Source organism: Akebia trifoliata, chromosome 14 (genome assembly GCF_017979445.1).
Source record: "Akebia trifoliata isolate Shusen 1 chromosome 14, ASM1797944v1, whole genome shotgun sequence".
NCBI classification, from domain to species: Eukaryota; Viridiplantae; Streptophyta; class Magnoliopsida; order Ranunculales; family Lardizabalaceae; genus Akebia; species Akebia trifoliata.
In genome coordinates this window covers 3,694,476-3,710,927 of record NC_141388.1, presented here as the reverse complement: position 1 = coordinate 3,710,927, position 16,452 = coordinate 3,694,476, and the positions used below count along the sequence as shown (strand labels likewise).

Genomic DNA, 16,452 nt, shown 5'->3' with positions numbered 1-16,452 from the left:
TTGTTGAAAGTGGTGTCTTCTTTTTCGTAGGTTGGTTAATCCCAATGCATCTATATTACATTTATGTTGCCTAGTGGCAAGTCGAGACTTGATAAGCTCCTCAAGAAGGGTAGGTCAAATGTTCAAAACTCCATGAAACTATGAATTTCTTGGGGCCACTCTTCAGGTCCGATTGACCCTCAACACCCAACCAATTGCATGTACAACTTTTTGAGGGGCGATGTGTGTGACTGTGAGATTAGTCTCACCAAGAAATATACATAATATGAACCTTTTTTCTACATCACTAGCATATTACTTGGTGTATTGTATGTTGACACACTAGGTCATTATATTAATGATTAGGATTAGATCAACTAGTCAAGGTAGTTTTCTACCTAATATAGTCTTAAATACTATGTATTGTAATAAGGAGGTTAGGGATTTAAATAAACTCATGATAATTGTTGATCCTCATAATTTGAGGGTAATAGAGCATTAGTTAGGTAATTATGCAAATGATTGTAACTACTTTTTTTTCCCGCAATTTAATATAACATTAGGAGAGACCATATTATCCATATTATTCATATTAATAATAATATAAAAAAAACAATGTCAATTTGAGAGGTGGATGTTAAGGGGGGATGGAGGGAGATACAGAGGTCCATGACCTTAAAATTTACCAAGTTCATGGGGAGGGGGTGTTGAGTTTTTTTTTTTTGGGTGTGTGTGTGGGTGGGGGCAGATTGAAGGAGAGGATAAGGGAGGATGGAGAGGGACCCATGAACTTAAAACTTATAAAGCTTGTGGCATTGTATCGAATTTAATGTTCCTTCTCTCCCCAACTGCAATTATATGATGGTTTGTATTTAAGGATGTAAGAAAACCATTGATGGTTTGTATTGAAGGATCTTATTAAGAAGTTGAGGTAATTTTGAATTCTCACAATAAAAAATAGAATAACGCTTCATGTCTCGATGAAAAGCAAATGGTTCCTACATTCTTTCATGTTTGGATGTGTGATATGAGGTACAATCTTGAGGTAACTCAAACACGGCTCTCAATAATATACACTTAAGAGGGGTGGGGGTGTTAAAATGGGGGTGTGAAAGGAAACTTTCTACGCCACATTATTCCTCTACTTTTAGTCATGGCTCATAGGTGTGTTGGATTGGATTTGATGGGTCTACTGATTCGTTTTAATTTGTGGGCCCAACTCTCACTATCATCAACAACCCAAGCCCATATCACCTCCAAGGGAATCAAAGGCATTGCCTCCACACATCTTTCTGTTTGGCCCCTCATTTATGATTACAATAAGCCCATTTAACTAATACTTCTACATTCCACTTGAATAAATTAAGAAACCCATTGAACAATTCTCTCTCTAATTATTCTTTATTGTCTGTATCTTTTACTTTAGAGTTTAGACGTTTAGACACTTGGCTCTATATTTCAATATGGGTAGAATTAGACCGGGTCCTCTACTTCCTTCACTTTCAATTTTTTTGTTTATTTACAATATATATTTCTAATATTCCAAATGAACTGGCAAGAGAAAGTTAAGAAAGGAACAAAGAAGGCTTTGTTTCAATCTTCACTCCTCTTTCCATTTTCGTAACCAAAAGAAACTCCAATTTTTTAGCTGAGAGAATAATATTTAATACATATGAGCCTGTCAGTAACCTTGATTTCCTTCTCTTCTCTCATTAAACTTTCCTTCTTGTTTTCTCTTTAGAAAATTGTGAATGAGATGGGAAAGACAGATCAGAGCGGGGAAAAACAGGAGAACCCATGTCATCTTACCTTCAAATCTCTCTATTGTTTAGGAATTTAGGGAAATAGAGGAAGACCCATATCTCCAATCTTCATTTTTGAGTCCCATCTATCATTATCAGAAGAACCCATCTTCAATTTCCATTTTCTTCATTTGGGTTCTTCTCCACAATGAAAGATATAAGGAATTTAAGGAAATAGAGGAAGAACCATATCTTCAAATCTTCATTTCTTGAGTCTCATCTATCATCATCAGAAGAACCCATCTTCAATTTCTCTTTTCTTCATTTGGGTTCTTCTCCACGATGAGAGATATAGCTTCTTGTTTCAGTGAACATGCCATCAATGTATCTGATTCTTCTTGTTTAAACGCTTCGAACCAAGCTTGTCGTCCTCCAAAACTTATCCCTTCAATCCAAAATGCAGTAATTTGTCAATACAAAACCAAGCTTTCTACCCAAAAACAGCTCCTAATCACAGTAACTTGGTCCAAGAACCTCATGGACCAAGGTCTCAGCATCGCTATTGGCGACGACCCGTCTCCCTCCTTCAAAATCAACACTAATTCTCGATTCTTCAAGAAGAAGAAAGGCAACCGAATGTTCGAATCCAATAATTCGACAATCGAAGTCTTATGGGATCTCTCGATGGCTAAGTATGAAGAAGGACCAGAACCAATCGAAGCCTTTTATGTAGCGGTCGTGGTGGACTCTGAGCTAGGACTACTTCTTGGAGACATGGACAAAGAGTCAGCCATCAAGAAATTCAAGATTACTGATGTTCAATTTTCTCAGTTCAATCCAATTTCTCGAAGAGAACATTTCTCGGGCAACACCCATTATTCGACCAAGGCTCAATTCTGCGACACGGGGACGGTTCACGACATTTTGATTAGGTGTAATGGAGAAGATGAAGGCTTAAAGTATGGGACCCTATTGGTATGTATTGATAAAAAGAAGGTGATACATGTAAAGAGGTTACAATGGAATTTCAGGGGAAATCAGACAATATTTGTGGATGGTTTGATGGTAGACATGATGTGGGATGTTCATGATTGGTTCTTTAATCCAAGTTCTGGGTGTGCTGTGTTTCTGTTTAAGACAAGAAGTGTGTTGGATAGTAGGTTGTGGTTGGAGGAAAAAATGGTGGAGAAGGAACAAGATACTGTTGGGTTTTCATTGGTGATCCATGCTTATGCTTGTAAGAGCCCATAAAGAAATTCATTTTCTGTTTTTGGTTTCCTCTCCCTCTCTTTAGTTGTTTTTTTTTTTTTTTTTCTTTTTGTGAAAAAGGATTAGATAGTTATTCTTTTGGCTATTAGGAAAAATAATTTGGAGAGGAGAATGTAATGTGGATTGCAGAAATGTGAATTGTAAATGAGACTTGAATTTCTTCCCATTTCCTCTCAATATCTCTCTCTGATTCTCTCCTTTGGATCAATATTTCAATGGCAGATTTTAATTGAATTAGAGGATATTTTCTTTAACAGTGTGAGTAAATTATGTTGGGAATGAAGGTTGTTATTAGGAATTAAACACCAAATAAAGAAAAAGAAAAGATACCTAACCCAATTAGCTTTGGGGATCTTATAAGATCTTGATTGAAGAAGCATTTCTAAACAAGGAAATTCCAACAATTTTAATGAATTTGCATTACACCTAGTAGCAGAAAACCTGTTTATTTATTTATTTATTTTTCATTAATGAAGTTGGAGACAGAAATTGAACATATTTTAGTAAAGTCAACTGAATACTCAGCAATTTAAATACTTAGGGCATTTTACCAAATTGGTAGCGAAATATTTGTAACCAACTTAGGGCGTTTGAATTGGTCCATGAAACTATTGCTTGAGCCATAGAAAGGGATTAGGATGCCTTATTTGATGACATAATTTATGTCCTTTTCTTCTTTCGTTTGGTAGGAAAGGATTTTCTTTGTCACTTGGAGTCAGTAGAGGCTTCTGTTTATGTCTTAATTAACTGCCTAATCATTTAAATATCATATAAACTTTGATAGGATTGTCAAAGGGAGGGGCAATGTGGGCATAGGGGTTGTAGAAATTTGAATTTTTTAAAATTTAATTATATTAGTTATATTAGGTTTTATAACTCAAAAAGAGGCCAATGTAGAGAGGCAATCTGTGTAATTTATCCTGATTGGATCTGATCTAAATCTTATGAGATATACATAACTTAACTCTTCTAATTATATTAGAAATTTTGATCCTTAATTTTAAATCTTAGAACCATTGTAGAGTTTAGTATTTTAATTAATAAATAAACAAATAAAGGTGTTAGAGTCATGTACCTTTGAAGTTATTTTTATTCCCATAAACACCAAAAGCTGAAAGCAAGTTTGAATTTCTGGTTTCTGATAAGCATACTTGATTTTTGTAGAAGTTCAAAGAGCATTTCTTGTGTTTGCCTTGCCAAACATAATTTGAAGAGATATTTAAGAAAATGTGACCAACTTTTGACGAAGTTACGATTCTGACTCACAATTTATTTTATTTACCAAAATCTGAACAATAATGATTATCAGAGGTTTTCAAGTGACAATCTTGTAGGTTCCACTATTTTTTGCAAGAATGACGTATTGGGCGGAAAAAACCAGTAAGTTCGTCACTTGAAACTTGGGATCTCGTCACTTGCATGATCACGTTTTGGTTATTAAAATGAACAGTGAGCCAAAATTGTAATTTCGTCAAAAATTGATCACAAAATGATAATTTACCCAAATCTGAACTTGAAAAACACTTTGAAAATAAGTACCTAACTTTGTGTGAGGCAAATCCACCACAAAACTAATAGTTTACCATACAAACCTAAGTTTTAGAGAAATTATGTTGTAGTGGAGTAGACATAATCCAAATTGTTAGGCAGGTCTCTAACTTCAATCTTGACTCTTGTAGGTTCAAATCCACCTCACCAACTAATCCGGTGCATTGCTCCCTAACCAAAAGTGGAGAAAGAAACAATGACCTCTATCTAACAGCCACTTTGGTCTTGATCTACTTTGGGTCACTCTCATTTTCAATCTCTCTCACAGCTTGGGAACGCAATTAATATCGGCCATAGTGGGAATCAAACCTAGACGACATCCTAAGTCAAGCTCTCTAATCCACTCCACTGTGGCCATCACACTATAATTTGTTCAATTATGTAGATAGATGCTATTGGACCCAACTTTTACTCATTACACCCCAATTTATTAAATTATGGATAATGATTTTTGGATGCCCCCCGACACACGTCCTTGACATGGCATGTGTTAGAATCATAGATTCTTTTACTTGGAATACACAACTGCACATATTTATGAGGATGTATAGTTTTATATCTCAAGAAGGAAAAAATCTATGATTCTAACCCATGACACGCTCCCTATCAGGGGCGTGTGTCAGAGGGGGAGTAAAAAAATCACAACTCTTAAATTATTTATTGCACCCCATTTAAAGATTAAAACATACTCTTCAAATATTATAAAGTTTGGCTCAAATTTTCATCTCAACATTTGGTATTCAAACAATTTCAGTATTTGTTTACAATTATGATTAGGCTCATATAAAATCTTAAATTCAAAAAATATATTATGAGAGAGCTTCTATTGACACCCGCCAACTATTACTTATTCTCAATCATTAACTTATTTTCCTTATTTTTAATTGAACGTGATAAATAAAAGTTGGGATGCCAATAAAATCTATCTTTTTAAATTTTCTACAACTTGTGCTAAACAAAGTATAACATATTAACTGTGCGGACGAAGGCGAGATGAAATGGGGAGTGGTAGAGGATATCATTTCCTTATTTCAAATTTGGTTTTAGATCTGAGAGGGTTTAAATTGTGGTGCACAATGGCTCCCTTTATTAGCCTATTTATTCACACGTGTGATCACGTGATCTGATAACTATGTTGCGAGTTGACGCATTAATGTTCCACACGGTGGAACTAGATCAAAGATAGCAGCAAGGAAAACACCAAACTCAAATGGTGTTTGAGATTATCTATCAAACCAAGGGTAGAGATGGAATAATCCTCTTAAAGATTCCTTAAATAGAAATAGATCCACAGAAAATCTATACTTATCTGTAGAAATTTAGTACTGTTCTCTAGGAATTCTGTTTTAATCATAGAGCTCTTATCACCATGGAATATGATCAACTGGCAGTACTGGTTGATACCTATGCTATAGCTTCGGTTAATTAGAATTTGGGTTCGTAGCTTGTGGTTCGTCACTTTTGAAACCAGCTCGAGCCTCGTGGAAGATTCGGGTCAAGTGTATTTTTTATTTTTCTTTCTCTTATTTGGTGGCATGAATGACCGGAAAGCTCTCTAGGATGTGAAATCCGAATTGAAAACCCTCAAGAGTGACGAGTTCGGGAGTAGACAATTTTAGAATTTTCATGAGTGACATGGGGATGGGGGAGTGAGGCTCAAGGACTATTGTAGATGCAAAAACTTGCACTACCTCGAAATTCTTACTGATTGATTTATTTCTTTCGTGCTCTTAGGTGTGTTTGCAATAATACATCTTTGACGTTCAAATCAGAATTTTAGTATAAAAAATAGTGTAGAATTTAGAAAAGAAGTAATTATGTTTCTTGTTTATGATTGTTACCCTTGCATTTATAGGGTTCAAATCCTAAAATCTTTAACAATTTCCCTTCTAAACTCATCCTTATCCGTTTTAGTAATTTCCTCATTTTTGCATTGTATTTACTCCCCATCCGTATTTGTTCATTCTTTCTAGTCAGGGATCTTCATTTTCCTCATCAAATTCATGCTCTTATTGTGATCGAATCCCTGATTTTTTGAGGATTTGTTTGATTGAATCTTTTTTCTATTTTTCGACTTATCTTCTATTGAGCTTCTGAGTTAATTCCTCTGTGAATTTGAGTTTCTTCATCATCCAACCTTCTCTATTTGGTTGAATCTCATAAAAGAAAACTCGACATCCCCCTTTTACAATCCCAATGTGTTATGTGTCACTCTCTGATACCTTAAGAAAAATATCATTCACAACTATTGAAAAAGAAAAAGTTACTAAATAGACTACTAAGATACCATCCAAGACTTTGGGACTATTTACAAAAAAAAATCCCTCTTCAAAGGTCGTTTAAGTAATTTTTCCTTCTTTTATCCTATATTCCTATTTCTTAATCCATCGTGCCAAAAAAATCTCTGATTTTTCTTTTATGAAATAGTGGTGATAAACGTACACAATAAAACGTATGTGAACTGTATGCGATTGATGTGGTAAAAGTACGTAATCATTGATCTTTTTCTTCAAGATACACAAGGGAATAGATCTATGATTTTATGCCCTTGCTACATCAACTGCATACAAACAACATAGTGTCAGTGCGTCATTTATCATTAGTCTTTACAAAAGAGTCACGATAAACGTACGTGGACTGTATGAGATTGACGTGGTAAAGGCACAAAATCATAGATCTTTTTCTTTGGGATACACAAGAAAAAATATCTACACAAGGAAAAAGATCTACGATTTTATATCCTTGCCAACGCCATTCGCGTACATATCGTGTATGTGTCAGCATGTCTTTTTATCATTAATTTTTACAAAGGATTCATCATAAACGTAAGTAGATTGTACATGGCTGACATGGCAAAGACACATAAACATAGATCTTTTTCTTGAAGATACACAAGAAAAAAAGATTCAAAGAAAAATATCTATGATTACAAAAGTCCCTCTACCTCAACTAGAAGGTAAGAGCGATCCAAACAAATTATTGGATGGGTCCTGATTGATTGATCCAGAACCAAATCCTTGATTCCAGAGTTATCGGGTCGGATTCGGTTTTTATTCTATCCATTGACAGCTCTAATTTAAAATCATGAAAAAAAGGAAAAAAAAAAAGCAAAGGGGCGATTGATTGCGCTTCAAAACGCAATTTTACCGGCGTTTGCGTCAAAACGCGGCATTTTGAAGCTGAATCAAACGCATCCAACCGCTGCGTTTTGAAATTGCGTTAAAATTTTACGTTTTGAAACGCAATTGAGTGAAGCGGATATAGGGAGCTTTTTTTTTCGCGTTTGCGGGTGGAGCTAAACACCGAAAAACGGTTCGATTGAAATGTCTGTTTTGCCCCTGTCTCTTCGTCTCTATTCTCTCCATCGACTGAACTCTCTCGCACACCTCTCTCTCCTACACAGATCCCTCTTTCTCTCTCTCTCTCTCTCTCTCTGTGCTTCTCTTCTTCTCTTCTCTGTCGACACAAATCGCACACAGCTGCTCATAGCTGTTCGTCTCTATCGTGCTTGAAAATTCATCTCTCGTCTCCCTCTCTTCTTCTCTCCATCTTTCTCTGTTCTGCACCATATCTCATTATCTCTCTCTCATCTCCAATTGAGTTTTTACTACCAAGGTTGAAGAGAAAAATGAAGATCGATGGCTAGTTTTGATCTTGGTGTGGAAACAATGGAAGATTTGAAGCTGAGAAAGCTATTGAAGGAGGTTCAAATCGATTACAACTCCACCACCATAACTGATTTCATCGACAACATCGTTTCCGCCATTAAAGAAACTATCGAGAAAATCCCTCAAGACTTTAAGGTACCCAAACCATACTACTTTACTTGAAAACTATTTTGTTTCTGTGGCTAAAAAAAAAAAAAACTATCAGGTTGGAGCAGATTTAGCTCCAGGTTTCATCAGAGATGTTAATTTGGATAAATTCGAATTTTTGGTGTTCAAGAAGCCCAAATTTGTTGGAATTGGTGGTAGTTATTCGTTAATGACTGTCGCTAAACCCTGCATTGGGGTTGATGTTTTTCTTCGCATGCCCAAGGTAACAAAATTAAAGATTTTGGAACCAATTTTGAATCTATAATGCTTTTTGTAGAATTATATTTCAGTATTTGAGATTTATTTTTTGTTTTGTTATAAGTTTTCTTTCTTAGAAAAAAGTTACTTATCAAAAAAAGAAAAAAGGTGTAGAAATAATTATGTATAAGGTTCTGACAATCATAGATACTAAGAAGGGATTCTGAAATAATGTAGCAAGGGAAATATTCGGAGAAAGCCGACAAAGTTGGGAAAAAATTCAGAAAATATATACTATTACTTATGGATAATATAAAAAATGTATAGGACATATATTAGACAAAATTACAAAATTTCATTTTAAATATAATATAAACTTTTTTTTTTCTTTTAAAGCTTTGCAAATAAGCTGTGAATTGCCATTAAATCACAAATTGTTAATTCACGACTTTTCTTAAAAATTGAAGAATTTTTTCACTATGCTGACATTAACAATCAACTAGTAAGTGTAGTGCAAATCGGATTCAAGAGGATGCATAGCTTCTAGCAATTAAGATGTAAGGAGACCAATTAAAGGAAATAAAAGATCAAATAAACTCATTGGTTTTGGATGATCGATGATTATGCTTTCTAATATGTCCTAAAGGAGGTGGGTATGTGTGCTTGTGTGCGGTTTCAAGATAAGGATCAGATTTGTTGTAATCAGGTTTGGGGCGGACACCCATTTCATAATTATGCAAGGTTTTGATCTCTTATCATATCTCATTAATTTCCCGAACAATCATATGTATCAAGAGTCAATGATCACCTTCTATATTAACATGGTATCAAGAAGCCTCAATGAACCTATAAATTTGTACTCCAAATTAAAAGTGAAATCATATAAAGGAAGGGAGTAAATCACTAAAGAAGACCAGAGATGAGAAATATGACAATAACATAGTTTTTCTTTAGGTACGTTTGGAATAGAGACATGCGGGCACAATTGAATACCTCATGTCCCTATTTTCTTCAACAGATGAGAACATTAGAGACCCAGTTTCTAATGTCTCTACTGACTTTACTTTACTTTAATTGATTTATTTATGAACACGACTCTTAACAAATTTCCCCTCCTCTATGACAACAGGAGTGTTTCCATGAGAAAGACTACTTGAATCATCGATACCATGCGAAGAGATGTCTTTACTTATGTGGAATCAAGAAACATTTGGACTCCTCTTCCCTAATTAAAAAAGATCGAATGGTCGACCTTCCAAAACGAGGCTCGAAAACCTATTTTGATTGTCCATCCTGGTATGCTATTTTAAACATATATAGTCAATCTTGATTTACAGTATTTCTAATTTACCCATCTCCAATCCTAGGTTTGGACTTACAAAAACTGACAAAATCTATTTTGGGATAGTAGTACAAGAGCTCGTTGAACTTCTTGGAATTTTTATACGATTAATTCTAACAGCTTCATCTTTGTTTAGTGTTTCAAAACTAAGCTTGACGCGGAACAACGTTCATTATATTTAAATGATGTCAGAATCTAAATGTGGTGGTTGTGGATGTGTTATGTATATACAATGTAATGTGGATGTGTTGTATAAAATGTGAAATTTGGATTGAATATTATGCAGGTATTTTGTTTATCAAGAAAATTTCATATGTTCAATTTCAAGAGGAGATGTTGTCGAAATTTTTATAGAATTTTATTATATTTATCTATATTTAGTGTAATTATATATTTATAGGGTTATTTTAATAATTTTTGATGCATTCTGCGTACATTATGTTGGATTGTGTATTATGCAGGTATTTTGTTTATCAGAAAAATTTTATATGTCTATTTTTAAGAGGAGATGCTGCCGAAATTTCTATAGAATTATAAATTTTTCTATAATTTTTTTTAGAATTATAAACATTTTAAAATTAAAATAATTATTTTTTTAATTTTTTATATAATTTTATTATATTTATATATATTTAGTGTAATTATATATGTATAGGGGTATTTTAATAATTTTTATGCATTCTGGTTGCATTATCAACCTTAAGGGCATTCTGGTCATTTTACCCTACTACAGCAGATTTTAGAAGCTGTATCAAACACTAATGACCAGATTCTAGTCAACAGCACAGCAGTTTTAAAAAGCTCTATCAAACAAGTTTTTCAGCTTTTCAGATTCTGACAGCAGATTCAGACAGCAGAAGCTGACAGCAGTTTTAAGAAGCTGAATCAATAATGAAACCCTACACGAAGCTCGTTTCGGTTCGTAATCGTACAAGAATCAAGTAGTATGGGCATGCAATTGATGCATTCGGAAGATTGTTTGACGACGAACGAATGAGAGTGAGAGAATCTTTCTTGGTAAGGTTGCCTTATTTTTGCTAATTTTCTCTTCATATCTTTGAAATTGTTTGAATAACAAATATAGATTTTGTTTCTGTAATTTGGAGGTAGTTCTGACTATTGATATCCATTGCGTTTGTTTGCTTCCATGTAGACATCGAAGAGAGTTTCTTCTTTATAATTCTGATGAAAACATTTCTTTGTTATCTTGGATCTTAGTTATTGTTATTTTCTGAAATTTCTAGGCATTCTAGCAATATGTTTCAACTCATGAACATTAGATACATGTTGAGGATTAATGACCAAAATTCTCGAAGGAGTTTATGGACAATCATTTATCTGACTAGAAATAGAATGTACCCCGAAAACACTTAAAACCCATTTAATTCTATGTTATTATGTTGCATATCAAAATTTAAAAAAAAATCTATGTTTTTATGTTCCTTTATTTTTTTGTAGAAAAATCTGATTCAAGAAATGATTTTTCTACATTTATGCTTTAATAATGAGCCTTGCGTTGTTTGTTGACCAACATCATCATTGTTTCTGTTTGATTATTTATTCTTTTTGTCTTCTTTTTTCAGTTATTTTGTAATTAAGTTCCTTAGTTGGTTCATTGTGGTGTTTTAATGAATTTGTGTGCAAATTTGCATGTTTTTTAGATTTTTCCAAAGCGCTCCAAATTTGATTGGGGGTATCAACAATTTTTTATGATTTTATTATTATTATTATTATTGTTTCAGTTGTGGGGGAGGGGGATGTGTTTCTGGTCTAAAAATGCTTTAGTTAACATACTTGCCCATTTTATCTGGTTGCAGACACTCAACCAACTCAATAAATTTGTCTATTTTTTAGTAATATTGGTGTCTATTTTGGGATGTGGTGTGTAATTTAGGAGTCTTGGAGAAACACAACCATTTCTTCTGAATTAGATTGTAACATGATAAAGGGGGAAAACTAGGCCATCGAAAGGGTAAACTTCGTGTGTATCCATTTTTCTCTATTCTTAACAGCTAGTCTTTGGTTAAGGAAAAATAACTTCTATTGCTTATTTACGGTACAAATTCAAGGTCTTCTTACTAAATGTGGAAACCATTAAACATTGCCAGAGAAAAACTGGTTTGAAAATGGTGATCCCACATTTCCCTTGTTTAACTCAAAACATGTTCTTAGAGATTTTTATAAATTTTCTCCTCAAAAAAGTGGTTCCTAGACTACCCCTGTTAGGGTTTGACTCATCTCAGGAATGAAGAGGAACCGGGTTCGAAACCATGTTTTCCATTCCTCTCTCCCTTTCTTGCATACATGGATGATTACTTTGATTTGCATGCTATGGAAGAAAGTTGTTATTATTCACCATACCTCTTTGTGCATGATCTTACTGTAACATTGTTAACATGGTCTTTTTGACCAAAATTACTCTCTCAGAAAGCCAGGAATAGGAAACCACACCTATATTTTCTTCTCTCACTTTGGGCTCTTGGTGGAGTAGTTTTTGTCAAAAATTGATGTTGAAGTTCAAAATGATAGTCCATGACCAAGGGACACAAAATTGCACAAAGATTTATAACCTTCCCCCATTATGTGAAGATAAGAGGGCAGTTTTGATCATCATTTTTGTGTGCAGAAATAAGACATTTTGTAGTCCTTTTTCCTGCAAAAGAGATCTTTTTCTAGAATGAAAATTGCAGTCCAAACTAACTTATAAGTGGGGATTGTTACATTGTATGCTTAGGTTGATCCTTACCTAAGAGACCCAAGTTGGGGAGCACTTAATGATAAGTTCACATCCAGTATAGAATGACTTTCCTTCTCCACATAATATTCCTGAGAGTTTCATCTTTGTAAACAAAAGATGAGATTGCCACTCTTACTTGGATACAGTAATGCTATTTCCCTGCACCCAAGTCACTTCCTTTGCAACGCCTCAAATGGTGTTTTCCTGTGGAAAATAACCTCCGAGAGGTTGCACTGTTTAAAAAAGCTTCCCTTGTGATGAATTGAGGTTTGAAGCCTCACCGACCGTTCTGCTTGATTTTACTTGGGCCCGGTTCATAGGGATGATGGACGGGTAGCTGATGCCCATAATGCTTCCAAACATCTTCCATGCTGAATAATCAAATCCCACCAAAAGTTTCAGTTTACTTTGAGTAGATGTCTTGTATCAAATCTCCCGTGCATTTACAATGCCAGAGGCTTCAAAAATTTATAAGAGATGCATGTGACATCATATTCAACATACTAATCTTCATCACCAACATTTATTATGCAACATAAATGGAGTGAAAATGTCCCCCTCATTGACAAGTTCCCAGATGTTGAGAATGACATGCTTATCTAAGGCAAGGGCCAAGGTGGGGTGAGAACGGGAACGAAATTGCCATTAAACAAAGATTGGGAGACAGAACTGCTAATGAAATTTTAATATATCCTTTTCTTGCTTGGAATTTCTGACAGAATTTTATTGAAGGCAGCCGCCGTTTGGGGTTCATTCTCGTCATCTTTGGCTTGGGAGTCAATTACGAGCATGGCTTGATTGATATGAAATGGGGTTATATGTGGGACACTAAAATTCTTATAGAAATAAAGCCATTTGGATGGAAGAGAGGGAATATTCCGGTAATTTTCAGATGCATACTTTATCTTAAACTAAGAACTCCATAATTCATTTTTTTTGCTTTCAATGTCAGGTGGCCAAGGAGGTATGGATGCATTTTGAGTTTTGTTTTTGGTATAAGCTTAAATGTAGTCAGTGTATCTCATATGCTATCTATCAGTGTTCCAGCAAAATACAATCACAAACATCCCTTATTCGAGGCTCAACCCTTGGTCATTATTTGGAAAATATGGTTATGGAGGAACTCGGCTTGTTTTGATTTTAAGATTTACGAAAATTCTGTTTTTACATTTAAAATTTTGTGTTGGCTTCTGTAGATTTCCTTCCATGTGAAAGCTAAAAGGAAGTTGAGTATTGATGAGGGAATAACACTTTTTTTCCTGAATATTCCTATTCAATGTGTTAGAAATAAACCAATTTATAGGTCATGTAGATAAAGGATTGCGCCCATTGGCTTAAGATGAATGTGGATGTAGCTATCATGGGCAATCCAGGCGATGGTGGATGGGGGTTGATCAGATACTTGAATGGGTAGTTGGTTATGGCCTTTGGTTCTTTCTTTTGTTCTCAATAAATACATCAGCAGAGTTTAGTGCTTTGTATGAAGGTATTCATTAGTTACAATAGGTTCTATTATTATTAAAACAGATTCCTTTGTCCTATATTCAGCACTGGGGGCTCTCAGTTTCGTTGCTCAGTTTAGTTCTCGTTGGCAATGATAAAGGAAGGGCTCATGGACTTAGAATTGAGAGACCAAGCATGTTTTCCATGAGGGTAGTCAGGTTTCGGATGCGTTGGCTCCTTTACTGTTCAGAGCACATGAATACAATAATTTTTATAATGTTTCTCTATTTTCTATATCTTCCGAAATAGCTTTCATGGGGAGATCTTATGTCATACCCTCACCAGTGTGCCACTGGCTGGACATGGAAAGGGCTGCGGAAATCGAGGGGTTGAATTGTGCTGTCACATTGCAAGATGTAATGGTTGGGAGGAGTGTAATTAGTCCCACATTGAACATGAGAATATTCAAAACTTGGGCTGTAAGGACAAACCAAATCCTACAGGATATAATGCATTTTAAAGCCGTGCAAGATTTGACCTAAAACAGACAATATTGGACTGTTGTGGGCCTGGGGCGTTATATTAGATGAGGTCATGCCCATGAATTTTGTATCATTCATTCAGTTTTGATTAAGTCTTTTGCTTGCTTTGCCGAAAAAGAAAAGAAAGAATTGCATTGTATCTGACAGAGTCAACTTTTTTGGATCAATGAATCTTGAGCAATTTTGGGTTGGCTTATTATTATTATTAGAAAAACAAAAATTGATTCTTATGTTGCTTCTATCAAAACCATTTAAAATGGCTAAATGTGCATTTCATTTGTGATTATATTTTTTTATTTTTGCTGGATCTGTTGTCTACATAATTCAACTACAGAGATGTTTGGTATATGTGTTGATGCAATGAAAAGGCCCATTAATGGTCCATGATAAAGGCCCAGGTACAGCCCAAGACAAAAGCCTATCAAGGCATGGTCAAAATTACAAATTTAAACCCTGCTTGGAATGCAGCAAATCATTTGCAAATGCAAATAGTTTTTTGAAATCAATTTTACTGGTGCTTCGTTACACAATGCAAATGAATTACATTGCAAAAAATTTGCATGGATCACCAAAATTCTTAATAAATTTCAGCAAATGATTTGCAGTACAACAAAATACTACAAATCATTTGCAAAATCACAATGAAATTTTTTATTGTGAAGACCAACCAATCACAAAAAAAGATTCCCAAGAAATTTCCCATTGGTTACCATGCATTAGTATATTATTCATCACAAACCATTTGCAAATATTAATGATTTGTAGGTACCAAGCAGGGCATCAAAGTAAAAAAAACGCAGGTTACTTGATGGTTTTTAGAAAGTCGTTTGTTGGGGACAAAAACCTTTTGGGAATTCTTATTTTTAGTAAGTCCTTTTAAGTAGGAAAACTATTGTATTAGAAGTGTTAAGGTCTTAGAATTATAAAATAGAAATTAATGTTTTACTAAGATAATAAGAATAGGAAGTGTTCTTGGAAAGACTTGGTTGTGTTTGCTTGAAAGTCTTTTGGAAGGAATTTTAGAAAAAAAAATCCGTCAGTCTACTAAGTAGTCTATGTGTCTATGTGTAACAGTGGTGGCGGAGATTGAATTATGGAATACACTTTTGAAAAAATGTTCAACTTTTATGTTAAATTGTGTCTGACACGTCTTTGACAAATTTTTTTTTTCTTTTTTAAAATTGTTTTCTTGAAGTTTTAGCCAGATTCTTGTGAATTGCGATTGTTTTTGTTCGTTGATTTGCATCACTTATCTGCCGTTTGCATCATGTCAACGACGTCTATATACATTTGAGAACATCTGCACTTGTAAAACAGTACTACAAACAATGTTGGACACAAATTGTTTAACACCCTTAATAGTCTAACTGTATGCAACACTTCGTAAAAAAGAAATAAATGAGATAATTATAGAGTTCTTTCTTTACTAAAAATTGAAGGAAGATGTATGTCTCGTCTACGACATCTATTAATAGTGTAAGATTCATGAGTGAAAATGTGATTAAGGAAGATAAGATGGAAATGAAACGATTTAGGAATTGTTTAACGATGAGAGAATGGTATGCAAATTGACTTACTGTTGAACACTAATCAAGTAAAGTCAATCTAAAATAGAGTCGCATCGGTCAGTTAAAGATTAAATGACACTGTCGTCACCACAAAGGGAGCATTCAAAACCTAAGTGGAAAAAAATAAGACTTAGGAGGAGAAAATATAAGGATTTCATAGGATTGGGGTCTTCCCATTATGAGTCTCATTATATTTTATGCTGAACATTTTTAGTATTTATTAAAAAGTTTGAAGTTCTAAGGTAATTTACATATGCATTGTGGTTCAT

At 34.3% G+C, this 16,452-nt stretch overlaps 2 protein-coding genes and 1 long non-coding RNA gene across 3 annotated transcripts; all 3 read left to right on the top strand.

Moving 5' to 3' along the window:
- Positions 1 to 1,389: 1,389 nt before the first annotated feature.
- LOC147385584 (uncharacterized) lies at positions 1,390 to 3,232 on the top strand. The gene has a single exon (XM_086422036.1). It carries the CDS (start codon positions 2,064 to 2,066, stop codon positions 2,970 to 2,972), a length of 909 nt encoding a protein of 302 aa, XP_086278162.1. The 5' UTR covers positions 1,390 to 2,063; the 3' UTR covers positions 2,973 to 3,232.
- Positions 3,233 to 7,646: 4,414 nt separating this feature from the next.
- LOC147385583 (uncharacterized) lies at positions 7,647 to 10,645 on the top strand. The gene is made up of 3 exons (XM_086423328.1): positions 7,647 to 8,341; positions 8,412 to 8,576; positions 9,681 to 10,645. Exons 1-3 carry the CDS (start codon positions 8,177 to 8,179, stop codon positions 9,879 to 9,881), a joined length of 531 nt encoding a protein of 176 aa, XP_086279454.1. The 5' UTR covers positions 7,647 to 8,176; the 3' UTR covers positions 9,882 to 10,645.
- A 123-nt stretch (positions 10,646 to 10,768) lies between these two features.
- LOC147385582 (uncharacterized) lies at positions 10,769 to 14,811 on the top strand. Its single transcript, XR_015171926.1, has 2 exons — positions 10,769 to 13,511; positions 13,583 to 14,811. It is a non-coding gene; the product is annotated as an uncharacterized LOC147385582 (long non-coding RNA).
- The last annotated feature ends 1,641 nt before the right edge of the window (positions 14,812 to 16,452 follow it).

Excerpts from the sequence above, each read along its gene's own strand:
- LOC147385583 (XM_086423328.1), top strand. The coding sequence starts at position 8,177 with ATGGCTAGTTTTGATCTTGGTGTGGAAACAATGGAAGATTTGAAGCTG. Across the intron at positions 8,342-8,411 it reads AAATCCCTCAAGACTTTAAG|GTTGGAGCAGATTTAGCTCC; the intron begins GTACCCAAACCA and ends AAAAACTATCAG. Across the intron at positions 8,577-9,680 it reads TTTTTCTTCGCATGCCCAAG|GAGTGTTTCCATGAGAAAGA; the intron begins GTAACAAAATTA and ends CTATGACAACAG.
- LOC147385584 (XM_086422036.1), top strand. The coding sequence starts at position 2,064 with ATGAGAGATATAGCTTCTTGTTTCAGTGAACATGCCATCAATGTATCT.